This window comes from Aythya ferina (assembly GCF_964211825.1).
Source record: "Aythya ferina genome assembly, chromosome: 2".
In the NCBI taxonomy this organism is placed as follows: Eukaryota; Metazoa; Chordata; class Aves; order Anseriformes; family Anatidae; genus Aythya; species Aythya ferina.
In genome coordinates this window covers 83,393,412-83,410,123 of record NC_140297.1, presented here as the reverse complement: position 1 = coordinate 83,410,123, position 16,712 = coordinate 83,393,412, and the positions used below count along the sequence as shown (strand labels likewise).

Sequence of the window (16,712 nt, the reverse complement as noted above, 5' to 3'; positions counted from 1 at the left end):
GCCCTTGTAAAAAGAGAGGAAGATTCCTGAGATCTTGTGGGCCTGGCCCAATACCAGTGCTTCAGTGGTAGTGAAGAAAATACTTTCAGTGGGATCAAAATCCTTTTGTGTTAGTGCAAGGAGATAAGTGTGCTCTGCAAAGCTCTTCTAGCAGAATTTAGTCTCTGGGTTAGATATGGAAATTCACATTTTTGAAAGAGAAACAAGTAACCAGCTTATAATGTAACAGTAAAACCCAAGGAGTTCTGTATTCATCCTGTGCCATTTGTATTTAGAAATTGATATCTGTTTAAAGAAGTTCTGGGATGAGAGGAGGAAGCTAGCTCCTTTCATGGCTTCTTCACCTGTACTTAGTAGCAAGTTAAGCAAAATGATCCCCTTCATGACAGGTAGAGTTCCTAACTGTTTGATATTTTCCTGTTTTCATAGCAAACCAAAGAGAGGGTGAAGTTGTTGATACAGCTGGCTGATGGCTTTTGTGAAAAAGGGCATGCTCATGCAACAGAGATTAAAAAATGTGTCACAGCAGTGGATAAGAGGTACAGAGACTTTTCCCTGCGCATGGAGAAATACAGGACCTCTTTAGAGAAAGCTCTGGGTATTTCCTCTGATTCCAATAAATCGGTAAGTGAAATTGGAGTGTGATGATAGACACACAAAAAAAAAAACAACTTTGCTTGCATTTGATTTAGTTATCATTTTCTCTTGTCTCTTGCCTTAATTAATATTTCCTTTCTTTAATAAAGAGCAAAAGCTTGCAGCTGGATATAATCCCAGCCAGTGTCCCTGGGTCAGAGGTGAAACTGCGCGATGCTGCTCATGAGCTTAATGAAGAAAAACGAAAATCTGCCCGCAGGAAAGAGTAATGAATTTATTTATTTTTAATCAATGAGAGTGCATAAATCAATCCTGATAATGAAGCAACTGTCGTGGCTTGTCTGGGAGCTTAGAAATCAGATAAATAGTAAAAGAGAGTGATACTCTTCATTAGCTCCTATTGCCTTTTATTCAATGCTTATTCTCACAGAAAATTCGAGCATGTCAGAATGCTAAGCTTCCAAAGCCATGTTACACTTTGTAACTTTTTTTTCTTTTTCTTTTTAGAATTAATGTGAATTATATGTGTAAGGGGAGGAGGGAGTTTAAGTTAAATCAATATAGCAATGGAAAAGCATTTGACAAAACTTCCATCTCCTTCCCCATTTCTTTTTGCACTGATTAATAATGGAGAAATGTTATCTGTTATGTTGCCTTCATGTGTTTTCTCTTGTTGCATTTCAGTTCCCAGATATTTCCTAGAACAGTAGAAAAAGCAAAACCTGATGAGAAATGTGTATTCTGGTTATTATATATTCATAATGATTAAACAGACTGAGATTTGATTAGTCTTTCTGTTGTCACCTAAGGTTTATTATGGCTGAACTAATTCAGACAGAAAAGGCTTACGTAAGAGACCTCCGGGAATGCATGGATGTAAGTTTTCTTCTTTCACTGGTTTTTGAATTCAGGATTCAATCTGTTGCTTTCTACTTCTTTCTGATAAAAATAAAAAAAAAATAAAAATGTGGGGATCAGTTTGTTGTCATAAGACTTAAATTGTTTTTTCTGCAATTAATAGGAAACTTAGAATTACAATTGTTATCAGCCATTTCAGAATTCATCCTATATGTTTTGCTTTTGTCAGTACTGAGTTTTAGTATTTGATAATTTCCTTATTCATAAACTTTTTTTCTCTTTTCCCTTTTCTCCTCTCTTTTCCCTTTCCTCCTCTCCTTTCCCTCTTTTTGGTGAGGGACAGGAAAAAGGAGGGGATTAATTTATGTGCTTTGCTAGCAAGAGAAAAGAGCTTGTGTTAATTCCGTTATTATGTGTATCACATGTTCTGCTACTTGCTGACTTATCGAATAGAAATTCAGAGAGATTCTATGGAAAAATGCCCAGTAATTGTTATGCTCGAGCTAGTAATGTTCAGCGTTAGCTCTTGCACAAAACATGAACTTCCAGACTGCAGACATGACCTTCATAAGGAATATCCTGAAGCGTTAGAGGTTGTCAAGAGCACTATGCATTTTAAATGATGTAATCTGAAGGACTGTGTTAAATTGTCAGTTTTAAAACGTGGATTTGCCTGTCAGAATCACAAGGTACATGTGACACAACAGACAACTGGAATTGATGATGCTACGTGATTTTCACCAATTTCTCTGCATGAGTGTGTGCTTACAGATAACCTGAGTGCTTCTGTTCAGCTTTTTGATGATTTTTTCATGCATCTTTTTTGTTCTGGGCAGACGTATCTATGGGAAATGACAAGTGGAGTTGAAGAGATCCCACCTGGTATTGTAAACAAAGAACACATTATCTTTGGAAACATGCAGGAAATCTATGAGTTCCACAATAAGTGAGTGACTTATCTCCCATTTCCATATTAGTGGTAAATCCACATGATGACCTGAGGGATTTCCTAATGAAAATATAGTGCATATGAATAATGAACTCTTTGCCATCAAAAATGTAAAGGATTTCTTCTCATACTGTTAAATTGTTAAAATTGTTGCTTTTTGTACCCAGGTAGGTACACCACTAAAAACTGTCTTTTTCAGTCTCAGGCGTCTTTCAGCTTTTAAGAAATTATTTGAATGCATTAAAATATTGCTGTACATTTTCCACTTGTCATGAAGAGGTAGAAATCACTGAACTCAGCAGGTATAGCACAAGCTGTTTCTTTAGTTAACATGAGTATTTAAAAAGCAAGTCAGCCTCCTGTTTCTCTTGAGATGAAGGCTAAACTTTTCCTGAAACTGATGTGTACGTGTATTAACTGCGTAAGTCTGCTGGAGCAACTTGGAACTTTCACATCAGAGTTTGTATTGAATTATAATAGCTAATTTATATTATTTCTGATATTACACATTTGTCATCCATTCCTTTTGATTCTGTTAGCTCATGTTGTTGGTATGAATTACAGTAAGATTTCTATCTTTATTCACAGACAATAGATCAAAGTCAGCTGCTCTAATGAAAGTGTTTCATGTGCCTTATACAGTTCCTTTCTTCTCTACCCATAGTATATTCCTCAAAGAGCTGGAAAAATATGAACAGTTACCAGAAGATGTTGGACACTGCTTCGTGACATGGGTAACAAAGTCAGATTTGTGTTTAGAAGTAACAAGGGAGATAGGAAGCATGGAGGGGTAGATACTTACTCTCAAGTCTCTTATAAATTTGGGTCTCTGTAAAAGTAACTCTTCCTTGAAATTTGGATTTAAAAAATTGTCTATCTTGAACAGGAAAATAATTAAGGTACTGCTGTCAGGTGCCAGTACTTGGCTGCTCTCAAAGTTTTTGTGAATTGCCGAAACCTCCATTTGGGTTTTTGTTTAGTTCATTATCTTTGTCTTAGCTATGAATAATCTACTTTTGCATATGCTGCCATTGTTTTCAGTTGCATTTGTATGATGTATTTTCCTATGCTGCCAGTTTAAGTAGGTAAATAATCCTATGTTGTTTAGTTTCTTGAGACAGATGAAATGTTCTCTGATAACTGTAAAAACTTTTTGAGACAGCAGTTACACTCTGTGATTACACGTAAATTTCCATTTCCGTCTGCAGGCAGACAAGTTCCAAATGTATGTTACTTACTGTAAAAATAAGCCTGATTCTACCCAGCTGATATTAGAACATGCGGGAGCATACTTTGATGTAAGTACTTCGTGTCCATCTTAAAAATATGTCTTTCTAGTTTGAATCTTGTATTTATGTTTATATTGAGTGCCTTATTTCTTAAGAAAATGCAAGCTTAATACTAAAATTTACTGTCATCTTAAGAAAATCAATCATATCTCACATGGTTAATTTATATTGCTCAATTGGTCTTCATAAATCTGTTAAATCAAATATAATAAGTCAGTGTTATATCACAGCAGTTCAGAACTGCAAACAGGGTTTTGGCAGCAACAACCAAGACATGAGTCTTCAGTTCTCACTAGCACATTCTTCAAATCTTAGCATTTTGATTTGCTTAGGTTGCACCACACATAAAAAAGACGACCATCTTTGTTAAATTTGTTGGGGTGCCTTTGACTTGTAATTGAATGCAGTAGTAATTTAGTTGACTGGCATTGTTCAGAGCTGCTAAACCAACCACATTGCTAATTCAGTCCCAAAGATACCTGGTCTACATGTAACATTCCATTTAGGAAAGGACAAAAATATGGTAGCTGTTGGAATTTTTGGAGAATTTCAGTCATTCTGAAGGACTTTGTGCCCTTCTTTGGTGATTTTGTTGAATACATATTTACAGATGATTCAATTACATTGTTTCCTCCTTTCCCCTGCTAAGCTACTAGATGTGTAGCAACAACACCGTTGTTCTTTAGAATTAGCTGTGGAAATAGAGGGAAGGGCATAATATAAATAATATTATCCCTGAAGCTCTTGGTGTTAATTTCAAAAGCCTTTCACTAAGGAGATGGGGGCTTCTTAACAGTATAAGGTAAAGTCTTTCTGTGAAGCCTCTGGTTAGTTTTCAATGCTTGTACAAGAGTAGATACATTACAGAAAATCAGGTCATCTCAATTAGATATGGTCATATGACCACAAAAATTTAAAGAAGTTATTAAATACTGTAATTGCTGATGAAAAAAAAAAAATCGGTGATAAAAGAAAGACTAGGAAAATTGTGGGCTTTCTCTAGAATGAAATGGGAGACCTGGTCACCCAGGATATGGAGCAGGCTGAGGTACTTCATAACTATTTTGCCTCAGTCTTCATTGATAAGAGCTCCAGCCACATGGCCCAAGCTCCCAGAAGGGATTGGAAGAATGATGAACCAGCCAGTGTAGGAGATCAGGTTCAAGACCATCTAAGGACCCTGAAGGTGCAGAGGTCAATCGGACCTGATGAGGTACATCTACAGGTTCTGAAGGAACTGGCAGATGTAGTTGCTAAGCCAGTGTCCTTCATATTTGAGAAGTCATGGCAGTCCCTTGAAGTTCCTGCTGATGGGAAAAGGGGAAACACAACCCCCATTTTTTAAAAAGGGAAAAAAATATTGGCCCTGGGGAACTACAGGCCAGTCAGTCTCGCCTCTGTGCCTGGAAAGATCATGGAGCAGATCCTCCTGGAAACTATGCTAAGGCACTTGGAAAACAGAGAGGTAACCGATGACAGCCGACATGGCTTCACTAATGGCAGATCATGCCTGACAAATCTGGTGGCCTTCTACAATGGGGTGATAGCATTGGTGGATGGGGAAGAGCCACTGACATCATCTACTTTGACTTGCGCAAAACATTTAACACTGCCCCCCTTTATATGCATGTCTCTAAATTGGAGAGACGGGGATGTGACAGATGGACTGCTCAGTGGGTAAGGAATTTGCTGGATGGTTGCGCTCAAATTGTTGTGGTCAATGGCTCAATGTGCAGGTGGAGATCAGTAATGAGTAGTGTTCCTTAGGGGTCAGTACTGGGACCACTGCTGTTTAATATCTTTGTCAGTGACATGGACAGTGAGATTGAGTGCACCCTCAGCAAGTCTGCTGATGACACCACACTGTGTGGTGCAGTTGACATGCAGGAGGGGAAGGGGTGCCATCCAGAGGGACCTGGGCAGGCTTGAGAGGTTGGTCTGTGTGAATCTCATGAGGTTCAACAAGGCCAAGTGCAAGGTCCTGCACCTGGACAGAGAATGGATTGAAAGCAGCCATGAGGAAAAAGATCTTGGGGTGCTAGTTTACAAGAAGCTCAACATGAGCCGACAATGTGTGCCTGCAGCTCAGAAAGCTGACTGTATCCTGGGCTGCATCACAAGCAGCATGGCCAGCAGGATGAGGGAGGGGATTCTCCCTCTCTGCTCTGCTCTCATGAGACCCCACCTGGAGACCTGCGATGAGCTCTGGAGCCCCCAGCACAAGAAAGAGATGGACCTGTTGGAGTGAGTCCAGAGGAGGGCCACAAAGATGATCAAGGGGCTCAGCACCTCTCCTGCAAAGACAGGCTGAGGGAGTTGGGGTTGTTCAGCTTGGAGAAGAGAAGGCTCTGGGGGAGACCTTGCAGCAGCCTTCCAACACCTAAAAGTGGCCTACAGGAAAGCTGGGGAGGGACTCTGTGTCAGGGAGTGTAGTGACAAGACAAGGAGTAACAGTGTTAACTAGAAAGGGGTAGGTTTAGATTAGATATAAGGAAGAAATTCTTTACTGTGAGGGTAGTGAGGCCCTGTCACAGGCTGCCCAGAGAAGCTGTGGATGCCCCATCCCTGGAAGTATTTGAGGCCAGGCTGGATGGGGCTTTGAACAACCTGATCTTCTGGGAGTATCCCTGCCCATGGCAAGGGGGCGGAATTAGATGATCTTCAAGGTCCCTTCCAACCCAAACTGATCTATGATTCCATGATACTATTTTTAAAAGCAACAAAAGCTCTAATAAAAATGTTTTAGAAATATGTTATTGCCACTGCTTCCAGTGGAACATCCTCAATTCCTCTATTTTAGCAGTGTATCCAGCGCTCCATCCCCTAATTCAATTAAGGTGGATTAGAAAAGTGAAGACCTGACTGTGTACAGGTAACTTCAAGAGCTCCTGGTGATGTCATGACTGGGCCACATGAAAATGTCATGTGAATCCTATGTTGAGAATTTCTGATGCTGTAATCGTGGTTAAAAGGCCTATAGCTGTAGTGCATAAGCCTGCAGCTAGAAATAACGTGGTTAAAATACATACAATTCTGTGATAAAAGGCAAGCAATGACTTTGAAGTTCATCCATGATCTGTATTTGAATTCCATAATTATCCCATGTAATTATCATGTCATTTTTATTTTCCTCCTTTAGCTTAGCCAAAGACATCTTTATTTATAAGTGGCTCTGGTTTCTTTTTAACCTCTTGCATAACTTCTTTCCTTTGGTTAGAAAATGTTACTTCTTGCTCCCCCTTGTGGATTTGTAACAGCTTTTGGGGAAAAAAGGCTCTGTGACTGTTAGTTAAAACTAGCAGATGATCCCGAGAAACTTCTTTCTCAGTCTTCATGCAGTAGTCCTCTCTGTTCTCTAGAACTCTTAGATTTGCTTTCTTTTCTGTCCTGAAAGTAACCAAACCCCACAAATTCCAGTTTATAAAAATAATATTAAGGCAGTGCCACTTGATCGATATTCCTAATCACTGCTGTTTGGATTTAGGCTTGTTGAAATACTTCAGAGGCACCCTTGGAGGTAATAGTCTTTTGTTTGCATAAAGTGAGAGGGTAAATTCTCAACTAAATTACTTCCTGTGACCGGAATATGTTGTCAACCAGTTGTCTTTTTTCTTCTTCTTTCTTCCTTCTAAAATAGAAATTTTAGTTAATGTCTATTACATAGCTTTCAGAACAAGCTATATCTGCATGTTGGTGCTCACAGTCCTCACGTTTCCTTTTTTCATTTAGGAGATACAACAGCGACATGGACTGGCCAACTCCATCTCCTCTTACCTTATCAAACCTGTCCAAAGGATAACAAAATACCAGCTTCTTTTAAAGGTCAGTACTAATTCAAAGTTCTTAACCTGATTTTGCTGTTCATAAGCATGCAAAGCTGTTTCTGAAATCAGGAAGGGTTTTTAACTCTTCACTCTGAGACTACAGCATCCTGGGCAGCTTTACTCTTGCTGCAATATTTGTTAGGAAAACACTGAAAAAGAAAGATGGCATAAATAAGGAACTTTTTTCCAGATTTCTGTACATCAGAAGGATACCTCTCTACTAATGTTTACGTAGAAAATATCCTTTGGGTTTCCAGAGCAAAAAATCATTCACGGCAGTGAGGACAAGTGTGTTTTTGTAATGGTTTCAGCAACAAATTTTCACTAACCATTAGCTATGATAATGGTATTAAGTTGTTACTTGTAATGTTGCCTGGTAATATCAAGTACAAAGTAGCTGTTAAAATAACTGAAACCTTTGGTTACCACTTTCACTCAGTGGACAGATGTTTCATTGGCTAAGCAGCTATGTTCTCAAGCTGTGCTAGATCTCTACTAGATGGCATTGCTTAGTTTGTAATAGCCCCTACAAAAGTAACTTAACTGATCTTTGTCTCCCCTTTCCGATCAAGAACTGCCATGGATAATTGTTTTTTTAAAACTTCTGGAAAACATTCCTTGCTATTTCTGGTTGAGTTGGATGGAAAGGAGTCTGTGATATTTCAATTTCTTCCCTTGCAAAAAAAAAAATGCAGTTTGATTAAGTTAATAACTTGCATAAATAGGTTATTGTGTTTTAGAAGTTTTAGCGACTGATTTCAGCAATTACTTTCTAAATCTTATTTAATGTCTTAGCCCATGCATTATTGAAGGAATGGATAGATTGGTTTCACCAGGCTTTTCAGAGCCAGATGGCTTTGCTGCATAATAAAATGGATTTATTTGATGGCTGTTGAGTTTTCTTCTTTCTATAAGAGAAGAGTCAAGAAACATGGAAGGATAAAGAGCCCGAATCTTGAATGATGGCAAAATACACCTTCAGAAATTCTGTTTATTTTTGCAAACAGTGCTGAAACTGCTAATCTTCTCCCTCTCCAAGAGGATATTTAGTTACATTCACTTTTCTGTGGTGTTGTCATGAGAAATTTAAGTGTAGTGCTGTACAGTTTTGATGCAATGATTGATAGTGTTGGCAGTTAAATAAAAATAGTGCAACAATGCAATGCAGGAGTCACCTGGCTTTCTCTTTGAAAGGAATTTAACCTGAGGGAGTGAATTAAGTGGACTTTTTGAATTACAGAGAGAACATAACGTGCCCTTTTGGTTATGTAAGCTACATTTGATCTTGATACTATTCAAACGCTCAAAGTATGTGAGGAAATTTGAATATCTGCTCAAGCACTCGTACATTAATATCGTTGAGTCTTGAATGTGCACTGAACTGAGTCGCCTTAAATTACTACATTTCAGTATATTCCTTTTTCTAACTTGTCCATTATTTAATGGTTGTTTGTATACAAAAATAAAACTTACCTGTAGGATGCTTTCAGCTGTGTGAATGATGCAAAATAGAGTAGATCACTGCATATTTGAAATGAAACAATGTAAATACTTTTATCAGCAGTAGTACAGTCCGGGTCTTTGGAGCAGTAGAGTAAAGATTGACATGCAGACCCTTTTGTACTATCCCACTTTCCACTAGGTTCATGACTCAGCATCTATATTGTTCTGGGCCTTGAGGTAGCACTACATCCGATAGCTGTGTCATGGCTTATCAAAAAAAAAAATAAAATACTGTCCTTATTTTAATTTTTAAAGATTTATTATTAACCTGATAATCTTAGTTAAATCAGAGGTGGTTAACTGAATGCTTGGGCTGCTCTGTGAAGAAAAGATCGTGATAAATACAACGTATGCTATCAGTCATTGGAAGAGTAAGAAGTACAAAATAACAAAGTAGATGTTACTTGCAAAAAGTAATTTTTTGCTTTTTTTGCTTTTTAGAAGTAGCATTTGATTGCCTCGTTTAGAAACAGGATAGATTGTCTGCTTTTGTTTTGCAGGAGTTGCTCACATGCTGTGAAGAAGGTAAAGGTGAGATTAAAGATGGCCTGGAGGTGATGCTTAGTGTGCCAAAGCGAGCCAATGATGCCATGCACCTCAGCATGCTGGAAGGTAGGATTCAAACTGGCCTTTTAACTCAGTCGTATGATGTATATTAACTTTGTTTAATAACTTTTTATATTACTATATGCTGAGAAGATCTGAAGAATATCAACATTTTTATATCTCTGGGTTTGTATTTTATATACTTTTTATTTAGAGGTATATAAAATGCAAACTTATTTAGGAAAATCAATTGTGTAAAACTGGTACAGTTTTGTTAATGCTTTAAAAATGATCTTTCATCCTGATCTACACCTCTGCCACTGCAGGTTTGAAAAATACATAGGCTAGCAAAATTTTCCACCAGTCACCTAAAATATAGTAGATGAATAGTCAGATATAGTAGCTTCATCTACGTTTTCCAACTAGTATCCTTCTTTATAAGAGGGTCATACATGTATTAGGGTTGATTTTTCTGATTTATGTGTCAAATAATAGTCTCCAAGAAATTCTTGGTTTTCACATCTGTTTGCTGCCTGTTCCACAGACTTCTGGTTGAAATGAAATGTACCTTCTGGCAGTAAAATGTCAGCATAAGCCAATTTAGCCTGAGCCTTAGCCAGAACAGCATAATCATGTTCATGGCAGACAGTTGAGGTTGGATGTAATTGCTTCTATGTGCTGAGAACGACTTTCTGCCAAAATCCATTTTGTAATTGGCGTTTTATCATGTATGATGGTGCCATCGTAGTAATAAAACTTTTTTTCATTGGCAAAGCAATTTTTTTTTTTGAGATAAAAGCAGAGCCACCTTAGCTTGCAGTTGCAGAATAAAGACTTATTGTAAAGTGTTTTCAGTCAATATTGTTTATCTTCCTCTGTGCCTTCGTAATGGAGTTTGTAATAGGAATGCAGTACCATGCAAGTTACTATAAAACTCATCTTGGTTTGACATGTGATCCTTGGTCACATGAATGCTCAAAATCACCTTTCTTCCCTGATTTAAAACAACAGGAATGTTGGTCAGTCTGCAGGATCAGCTCCAAACGCTTTGTTGAGGAGATGCTGTTAGTATAAATGCTGACCAGCATTGGCAATAATCATTTAACACCGGGAATGTGACTCTGGAGAATATCCTAATCTTTTACATAAGTTGGTGTTATAACAAATCATGCGTATATAGTTGAGTCATCCCATGTTAAACAAATAGAGTGAGTGAGCACATTTCCTCTTTATGTCTCTGGAGGTTTTTGAATGAACATCCTGAAGCAACTTGCCTCTGATGCTCTCCATACTTCTGCTCTGTTTAGAAAAGCAAGGAACTGTTGTTCTCCTGACAAGGCCAGTGCTTTTCTGTTGAGAGACTATTGGCAAGCACTATTTCTTCAAAATGCAATTTTATACCACTCAGAAGAGTATCGTAGACTAATTTCTGTTATCCTGTAGATCTAAAGCTCTGTATTAAACTGGGAGAATGCTGTCACTAGAACATGGAAGTAAACTCATTGGTATTCTCAACTTTCACCTTTGTTATATATATCAAAATGAGTAATCCAGCTGCAATTTCTTGATTGTGGAGTGAATCAACAGCAGGCTCATCACCTGGCAGCAGCTCTGAGCTGCCATCTTTTTTCATTCTCTGTTGGAATACATTTACATACTTCTTTCATGCACTATAGGGAAGGTGTACTAGCAGAAAAGATGGTGTTTGGGATCCTGTTCGTGTCAGAACCTGATCTGCTCTCTTTGTCCTTGCAAGCTGTTCACTTTCTACAATGGCAGAAACCTAGTAGGAAAAATAATTTTTGTTGTGGAAGAAGTTAAGAGAAGTCAACAGAAAGAGATGCTGATTGTTGGTGAAATACTGCCAGAAGAGTTGATAAACTTCCTAACAGTTGAATTTCTAAATTTAGGCATAAACTTGAGCTACAGTTTCATTCAGTGTATTACAATGTTAAAATCAAGGCTTGTTTTTAGTATTGCTTCCTTGGTCTCCTATCTTTTCCAAGCTGTATTTGGGAAAAAAAAATGTCAGATGAATTGCTTAATGAACTGAAGCTGTGCTTTTTAATTTCCTCATATTATCAACTTTTCATGGTGAACTTTTCTTCTCCTTGGGTTTTTAGGCTTTGATGAAAATATAGAATCTCAGGGAGAGCTCATCCTTCAAGAATCCTTCCAAGTATGGGACCCCAAAACTCTAATTCGAAAGGGAAGAGAGAGGCACCTTTTCCTTTTTGAGATGTCCTTGGTTTTCAGTAAAGAAGTAAAGGACTCAAGTGGAAGGAGCAAGTACATTTACAAGAGTAAACTGTTTGTAAGTATGGAAAAATGAGTGGTCATATTTAGAAAACTGGCTAGATGATTATGACTAAGCTCAGATAATTTAAACATGCCTGAAGAACTGGAACAACGATTATACTGCACTGAAACGTGCAGACTGACTCTTCTAACTTAGCTATTTTGTTATGCTTTTCAGGAGACAGAGTAGGTTGATAGCGACTGCTGAAGACTATGTGTCAGTGTCAGGATGGGGAAATCAAGACTAGGCCAGACTGTTTTTGTTTCATGTGTGTTGGTTCTTTAAGAGCCTTTAAGGCTCATTTTTAGAAAGCAGAAGGATGTAAGTAGTTGACAGAATGCATTCATTATACTAGTTTAACATGGATATTACTGTAACACGTGTAGTAAAGATCCATTCTGGTGGATATTCTACACATTCTGGTCTGGAAACACAGGTACTCCTTGTTATGGAAAAGTTAATTCCAGAATGTCTACTGAGACTAGTAGTCTCAGTAATACTTTTTGTTGTTGTTGTTTGTTTGTTTGTTTGTTTGTTTTTAATAAATAAATAAAAAGCTCTTATGGTCCACTGAAAGGATGTAGAGATGAGATTTTTTTTCCTTTCCATTTAAAAATAAAAAGTAATAATAATATAAAAATCCCCTCTTGCATTCCTCATCTATAGCATGTATGCTTTACAAGTGTAATTCACACATCTTATATGATGACTTGGGTGAGAGCAGTATTCACGCTCTGTAAATTTAGGTAGTCAAGTGACAGTCTCCCTTGGTTTGATTTGCCCCCAACCAATGCAAGATTGGCTTTCGTAATAGTTTAGAAAAAGAATTTGAAATAACTTTACCTCTCAAAATCAAGCTCTAAAAGAGCTTTTTATTCTGTTGATCTGATTGGGGTATATGACCAAGTCTAGGAGGTATGAATACTGAGCCTTTTTTCCCTGCTTCAGCACCTTCTTACCCCTCCTTTCCCTCTTCCCACCTCTGTGTCCAAACTGGTAAAGCAGGTTGGTTCAGAAAATGATTTTTCTCTGTCTTACTTTGCATGTTCTGTCACTTCATTTCAAACACTTGTTGTCCTTCCTGATATAAGGTAGCTGGCAGGCAACAAAACAGCAGCAGTGTTGTTGGTCACGTCTTTCTTTGGTGCCCTGAAGAACCTGAAATACAAAAAACTTCAGGTGTACTGGAGGTAATATCAGCTGCCAAAGCATTACGTGGGAAAGGAGACAGAGATGAAAAATCAGTCCCATAAGCTTGTTGTGTCAGTTCATCTGGCAAGAACAAGTAATTGTATAGAGTCTAGAAAAGTTCCTGGAAATGTTGAAAACTGATACTGTACCCCATTCTTAAAATACAAGCTTATCTTTATGTCTTCATATCCTAGTTTGCAAAATGTCCTGTAGTGCAGATTACTTACAATAGCAATCCTTGTAGTTTGATCTTTAGAAAAGGCATTATTAGAGATGTTGAAGGCATGAATGTTGTTTGAAAGATCTTTCTTGCACATTATCCTGTCTTCCACCTCTGGAAGGCAGTTTTAAGAAAGTGAGGGTCATCTCTAATACTGTGGATGTGATTACTATTGTGGTTTCCCAGTGCAGGATATTCAATGGCATGACTTGTATTAGTAGAAGAATGTGTTTATGAGCTCTTTTGAAAAGACATAAAGTGGCCAAAAGCAAGTGCCTCAGGAGGGATATGGAAACAAAGCAAGCAAGTGAAAACAAAGCAAGTAAATTGCCAAAATAACTCTCCCAGCCATCCATAATTGGCAGTTTAGGTGCTTCCTTGCCTGGGTGTGGTTTCTGTGCACTCAGTAACCCCAAAAGGATTTTTCTTTCATGAGCTTGTCCACAGACCTCATACAGACTTTTGACGTTTCTAGTGTTCTTTGGCAAAGAGATGTTTTTCTTAGCTACGTGTTAGGTACAGGACAACCTCTGTGTGTTGTGCTTGAACCTTACTCCCTCTCACTAGTTTTGATTGACACCCACCAGTATGGAAAGGGACAGTGACCAACCTCTGTCTGCTTCACCACTCATTATTGTACAGGCCTCTATCACATAGTCTCAGTTGTTCCTGAATTAATAACATTTGCAAGTGTACCAAGGCTTCTAATTTTACTGGGCTTTAAAAAAAATATTTAAGTTGTACTATCCTGGTCTCTCAGACTTTACAATGGGCAGTACAGTAATAAATATTTTCTCAGAGTTGATTAATGTGATGTTGCATCAAGTATTTTATAAGCTTTTTAACAGGCACAGGAGTTGTTGGTGAGTCAAGTTTAAAACATATTGCAGACTTTCAGCATTTCAATGAAAATTTTACCAAGTGAGATGACAGAGATGAAAGGGTGGGTGTTTTTCTCTTAAAAAAAAAAAAAAAAAAAAAAAAAAAGACACCAAAACGAAAAAGCAGCAACAAAAACAAGTCAGTATCCAAGCAAGACAAGAACCAAAGTACCTTTACTCAGGTACAGTGCATCCAACACCTCTTGCAATAAATGTATTTGCTACAGATGATGCATGTGAGGGGAAAAATACAGTTTCTAATAATGTCGGAATGCTTGTCAGCTATCTTTTGGAGTAAGGATTCTTGTTATTTCTCAGTTGTAATTTTTTTTGGAGTAAAGTCTATATGAGATGTGTAAGTGGAAGCAAATTCGCATGATTGAGATGTTATTCCAGTTGGAAAGCAAAATCATTTTTGATGATAATTAGCTATAAAGGTCTGACATTAAAACATTCCCAGAGACTGATTGTTAATGTAGTTGTTCCACAAAATTCTCAGGGGAAACTGAATTTTTGAATTTCTTCATCAGTTTCACACTACAAGGACTCACTTGTGAAGGAAACACTATAAAGAACATGCTTGGCAGAAAATAGTTGTAGAAGATATCAAGACAATTCTTAAGCATATCTTATCTTTAAAAAAAAAACAACAAAAAAAAAACAACATAAAAATCAATAAGTGATGAGTGTTCCCTAATGGAAATCAGCAAGGAGAGAAGCCAACACTTGGCTTTCACCAAGTATTTCTAAAGTTACCCGGCTTTTTTTGGTTTTGTCAAGTCAAAAATGTGGAATAAGCAATTTGGTATTTCAGGTTATAAATGCTATTGTTAATAGTTACTTTACTGAAAAAAATAAAGTAAAAAAGATATCTTGCAGCCACTGCTTCTGAAGAAGCCCCCTCCACCCTCCCAAGAAAAAACAATTCTCTCTGAAGCTAGACTGAACCTTCCAATACTCTCTTCAAATAGCAGAGCTCAATTGTTATATTAGCATCCCTTTGTGTCTCCTGAGAAAAAAGTTGCGATGTTCTAACTTTTTTTTCTTAATTCCAGACTTCTGAACTGGGTGTCACAGAACATGTAGAAGGAGATCCCTGCAAGTTTGCTCTTTGGGTTGGAAGGACACCAACTTCAGACAACAAAATTGTTCTCAAGGTAATTTTAATGAATATGTTTAGTGAATTTATATGGATATACCAAGTACCAAAGTGAATTTATATGGATATACCAATTATACCAAGTTGTAATACCAACAAGTAGTTATTGTTCTTGCTTGTTAGGAATGCAACAAGTGATGACTTCTGCTACGTTTAGTGACAGCTGCTGACAAATAGTCTTCCCTTGTATGGAAGCAAATATGGTGTACGTATAACCAAAGTGACTTGACAGCAGAGGGGAATCTGTGTTGGCCTACTGAAAGACTAAACCAATACAAACAGTATAAAGGGTTTTGTTTTCAAGGGATTGTTCTCCATAAGATCACTTTAAGGTGTTCCTATTCTTTTCTGTACTTTGAGTGTAGGTGTTTAGATAATTTGTATGGTATCTGAAGCTTTTCAATCAAATTTGTTGATTTTTTTATTTGTTTTTGAAGGTTGAAAGTAGCATGGCCTTAGCTCACTAATAATATAAGTAAATTCCATGAAAACAGTAAATAAAAGATTTAACAAAACTGTATTTGGCTTCTAAATAGGTTTGTTTGTAAAAGAAAACAAACATGTTTCCTAACTGTTCATTGTTCCTCCAGTTTTTTCCACCCCTTTAGAATTCTATTTTGATTTTTTCCTTGTTTATTGAATGTATATAATATATGAGAAATCAATTATTTCAGAAGATAACGATTAAGAGAAGTAAGACTTTATACACAATATTTTTTTTAATCCACACCAATGCCTATATTTAATAGAATTTCAGGTGCAGGGTAACTGGGCTAAATTGGATTCAACAGTCAGATTACACGTTGAGCAGCTGGATATCAAATCTTTTCTGAGGTATCTCAACGGTATAGATGATGTGTTGCAGACAGTCATTAAAATACAATCTCTAAATTAGCTTTCCTCTTCAATATAGGTTTCAAAAGTGGTAACAGTAATATATAAAATACGTTATGTTGTGACGCATATACTTCCATAAGTTTTCTTTCAGTGATAGCAGATTGTTATATAAAGTTAGAATTGACCTAAAACATATCAGGAGTTTAAAATACTAATATTCAAGGTGTTATTACTGGAATTCTTTTTAATTTAATCAATCCACTGTCACTATCATGAGGTATGTATAGGGCTTCAGCCTTCTTGGGCCTTTAAGTTATGAAAGAAGAATGTAAATCTTAAATAAAATGTTTTTATATGAACAATATTAACAATGTTGATAAGTGTAAAGTAGTATTGTTGGTTCAAAATGAAGACAACTAGCTTGAATTTCCATTTCTCTGTTCATGTTTTCAAAAATGATTCACACAGTCTTTCTTTTTGTCTTTGATATTCATTAGACTATTTGTGGATTTTCTCAGCTCTAATAGTCCAGTCTGGTGTTTTTGTTTCTTTTACATAT

General features: G+C 37.1%; 1 protein-coding gene across 3 annotated transcripts in view; it reads left to right on the top strand.

Moving 5' to 3' along the window:
* The window catches only part of TRIO (trio Rho guanine nucleotide exchange factor), a 243,511-nt gene that overhangs the window by 150,612 nt on the left and 76,187 nt on the right, over positions 1 to 16,712 (top strand). For all 3 annotated transcript variants that reach the window (XM_084511132.1, XM_084511133.1, XM_084511134.1), the window contains 10 exons: positions 430 to 624; positions 747 to 862; positions 1,407 to 1,473; positions 2,292 to 2,401; positions 3,069 to 3,138; positions 3,613 to 3,702; positions 7,423 to 7,515; positions 9,521 to 9,632; positions 11,690 to 11,880; positions 15,213 to 15,314. In XM_084511132.1, the coding sequence (XP_084367258.1) occupies positions 430 to 624; positions 747 to 862; positions 1,407 to 1,473; positions 2,292 to 2,401; positions 3,069 to 3,138; positions 3,613 to 3,702; positions 7,423 to 7,515; positions 9,521 to 9,632; positions 11,690 to 11,880; positions 15,213 to 15,314 (1,146 nt within the window). The remainder of the gene's footprint in view (positions 1 to 429; positions 625 to 746; positions 863 to 1,406; positions 1,474 to 2,291; positions 2,402 to 3,068; positions 3,139 to 3,612; positions 3,703 to 7,422; positions 7,516 to 9,520; positions 9,633 to 11,689; positions 11,881 to 15,212; positions 15,315 to 16,712) is intronic.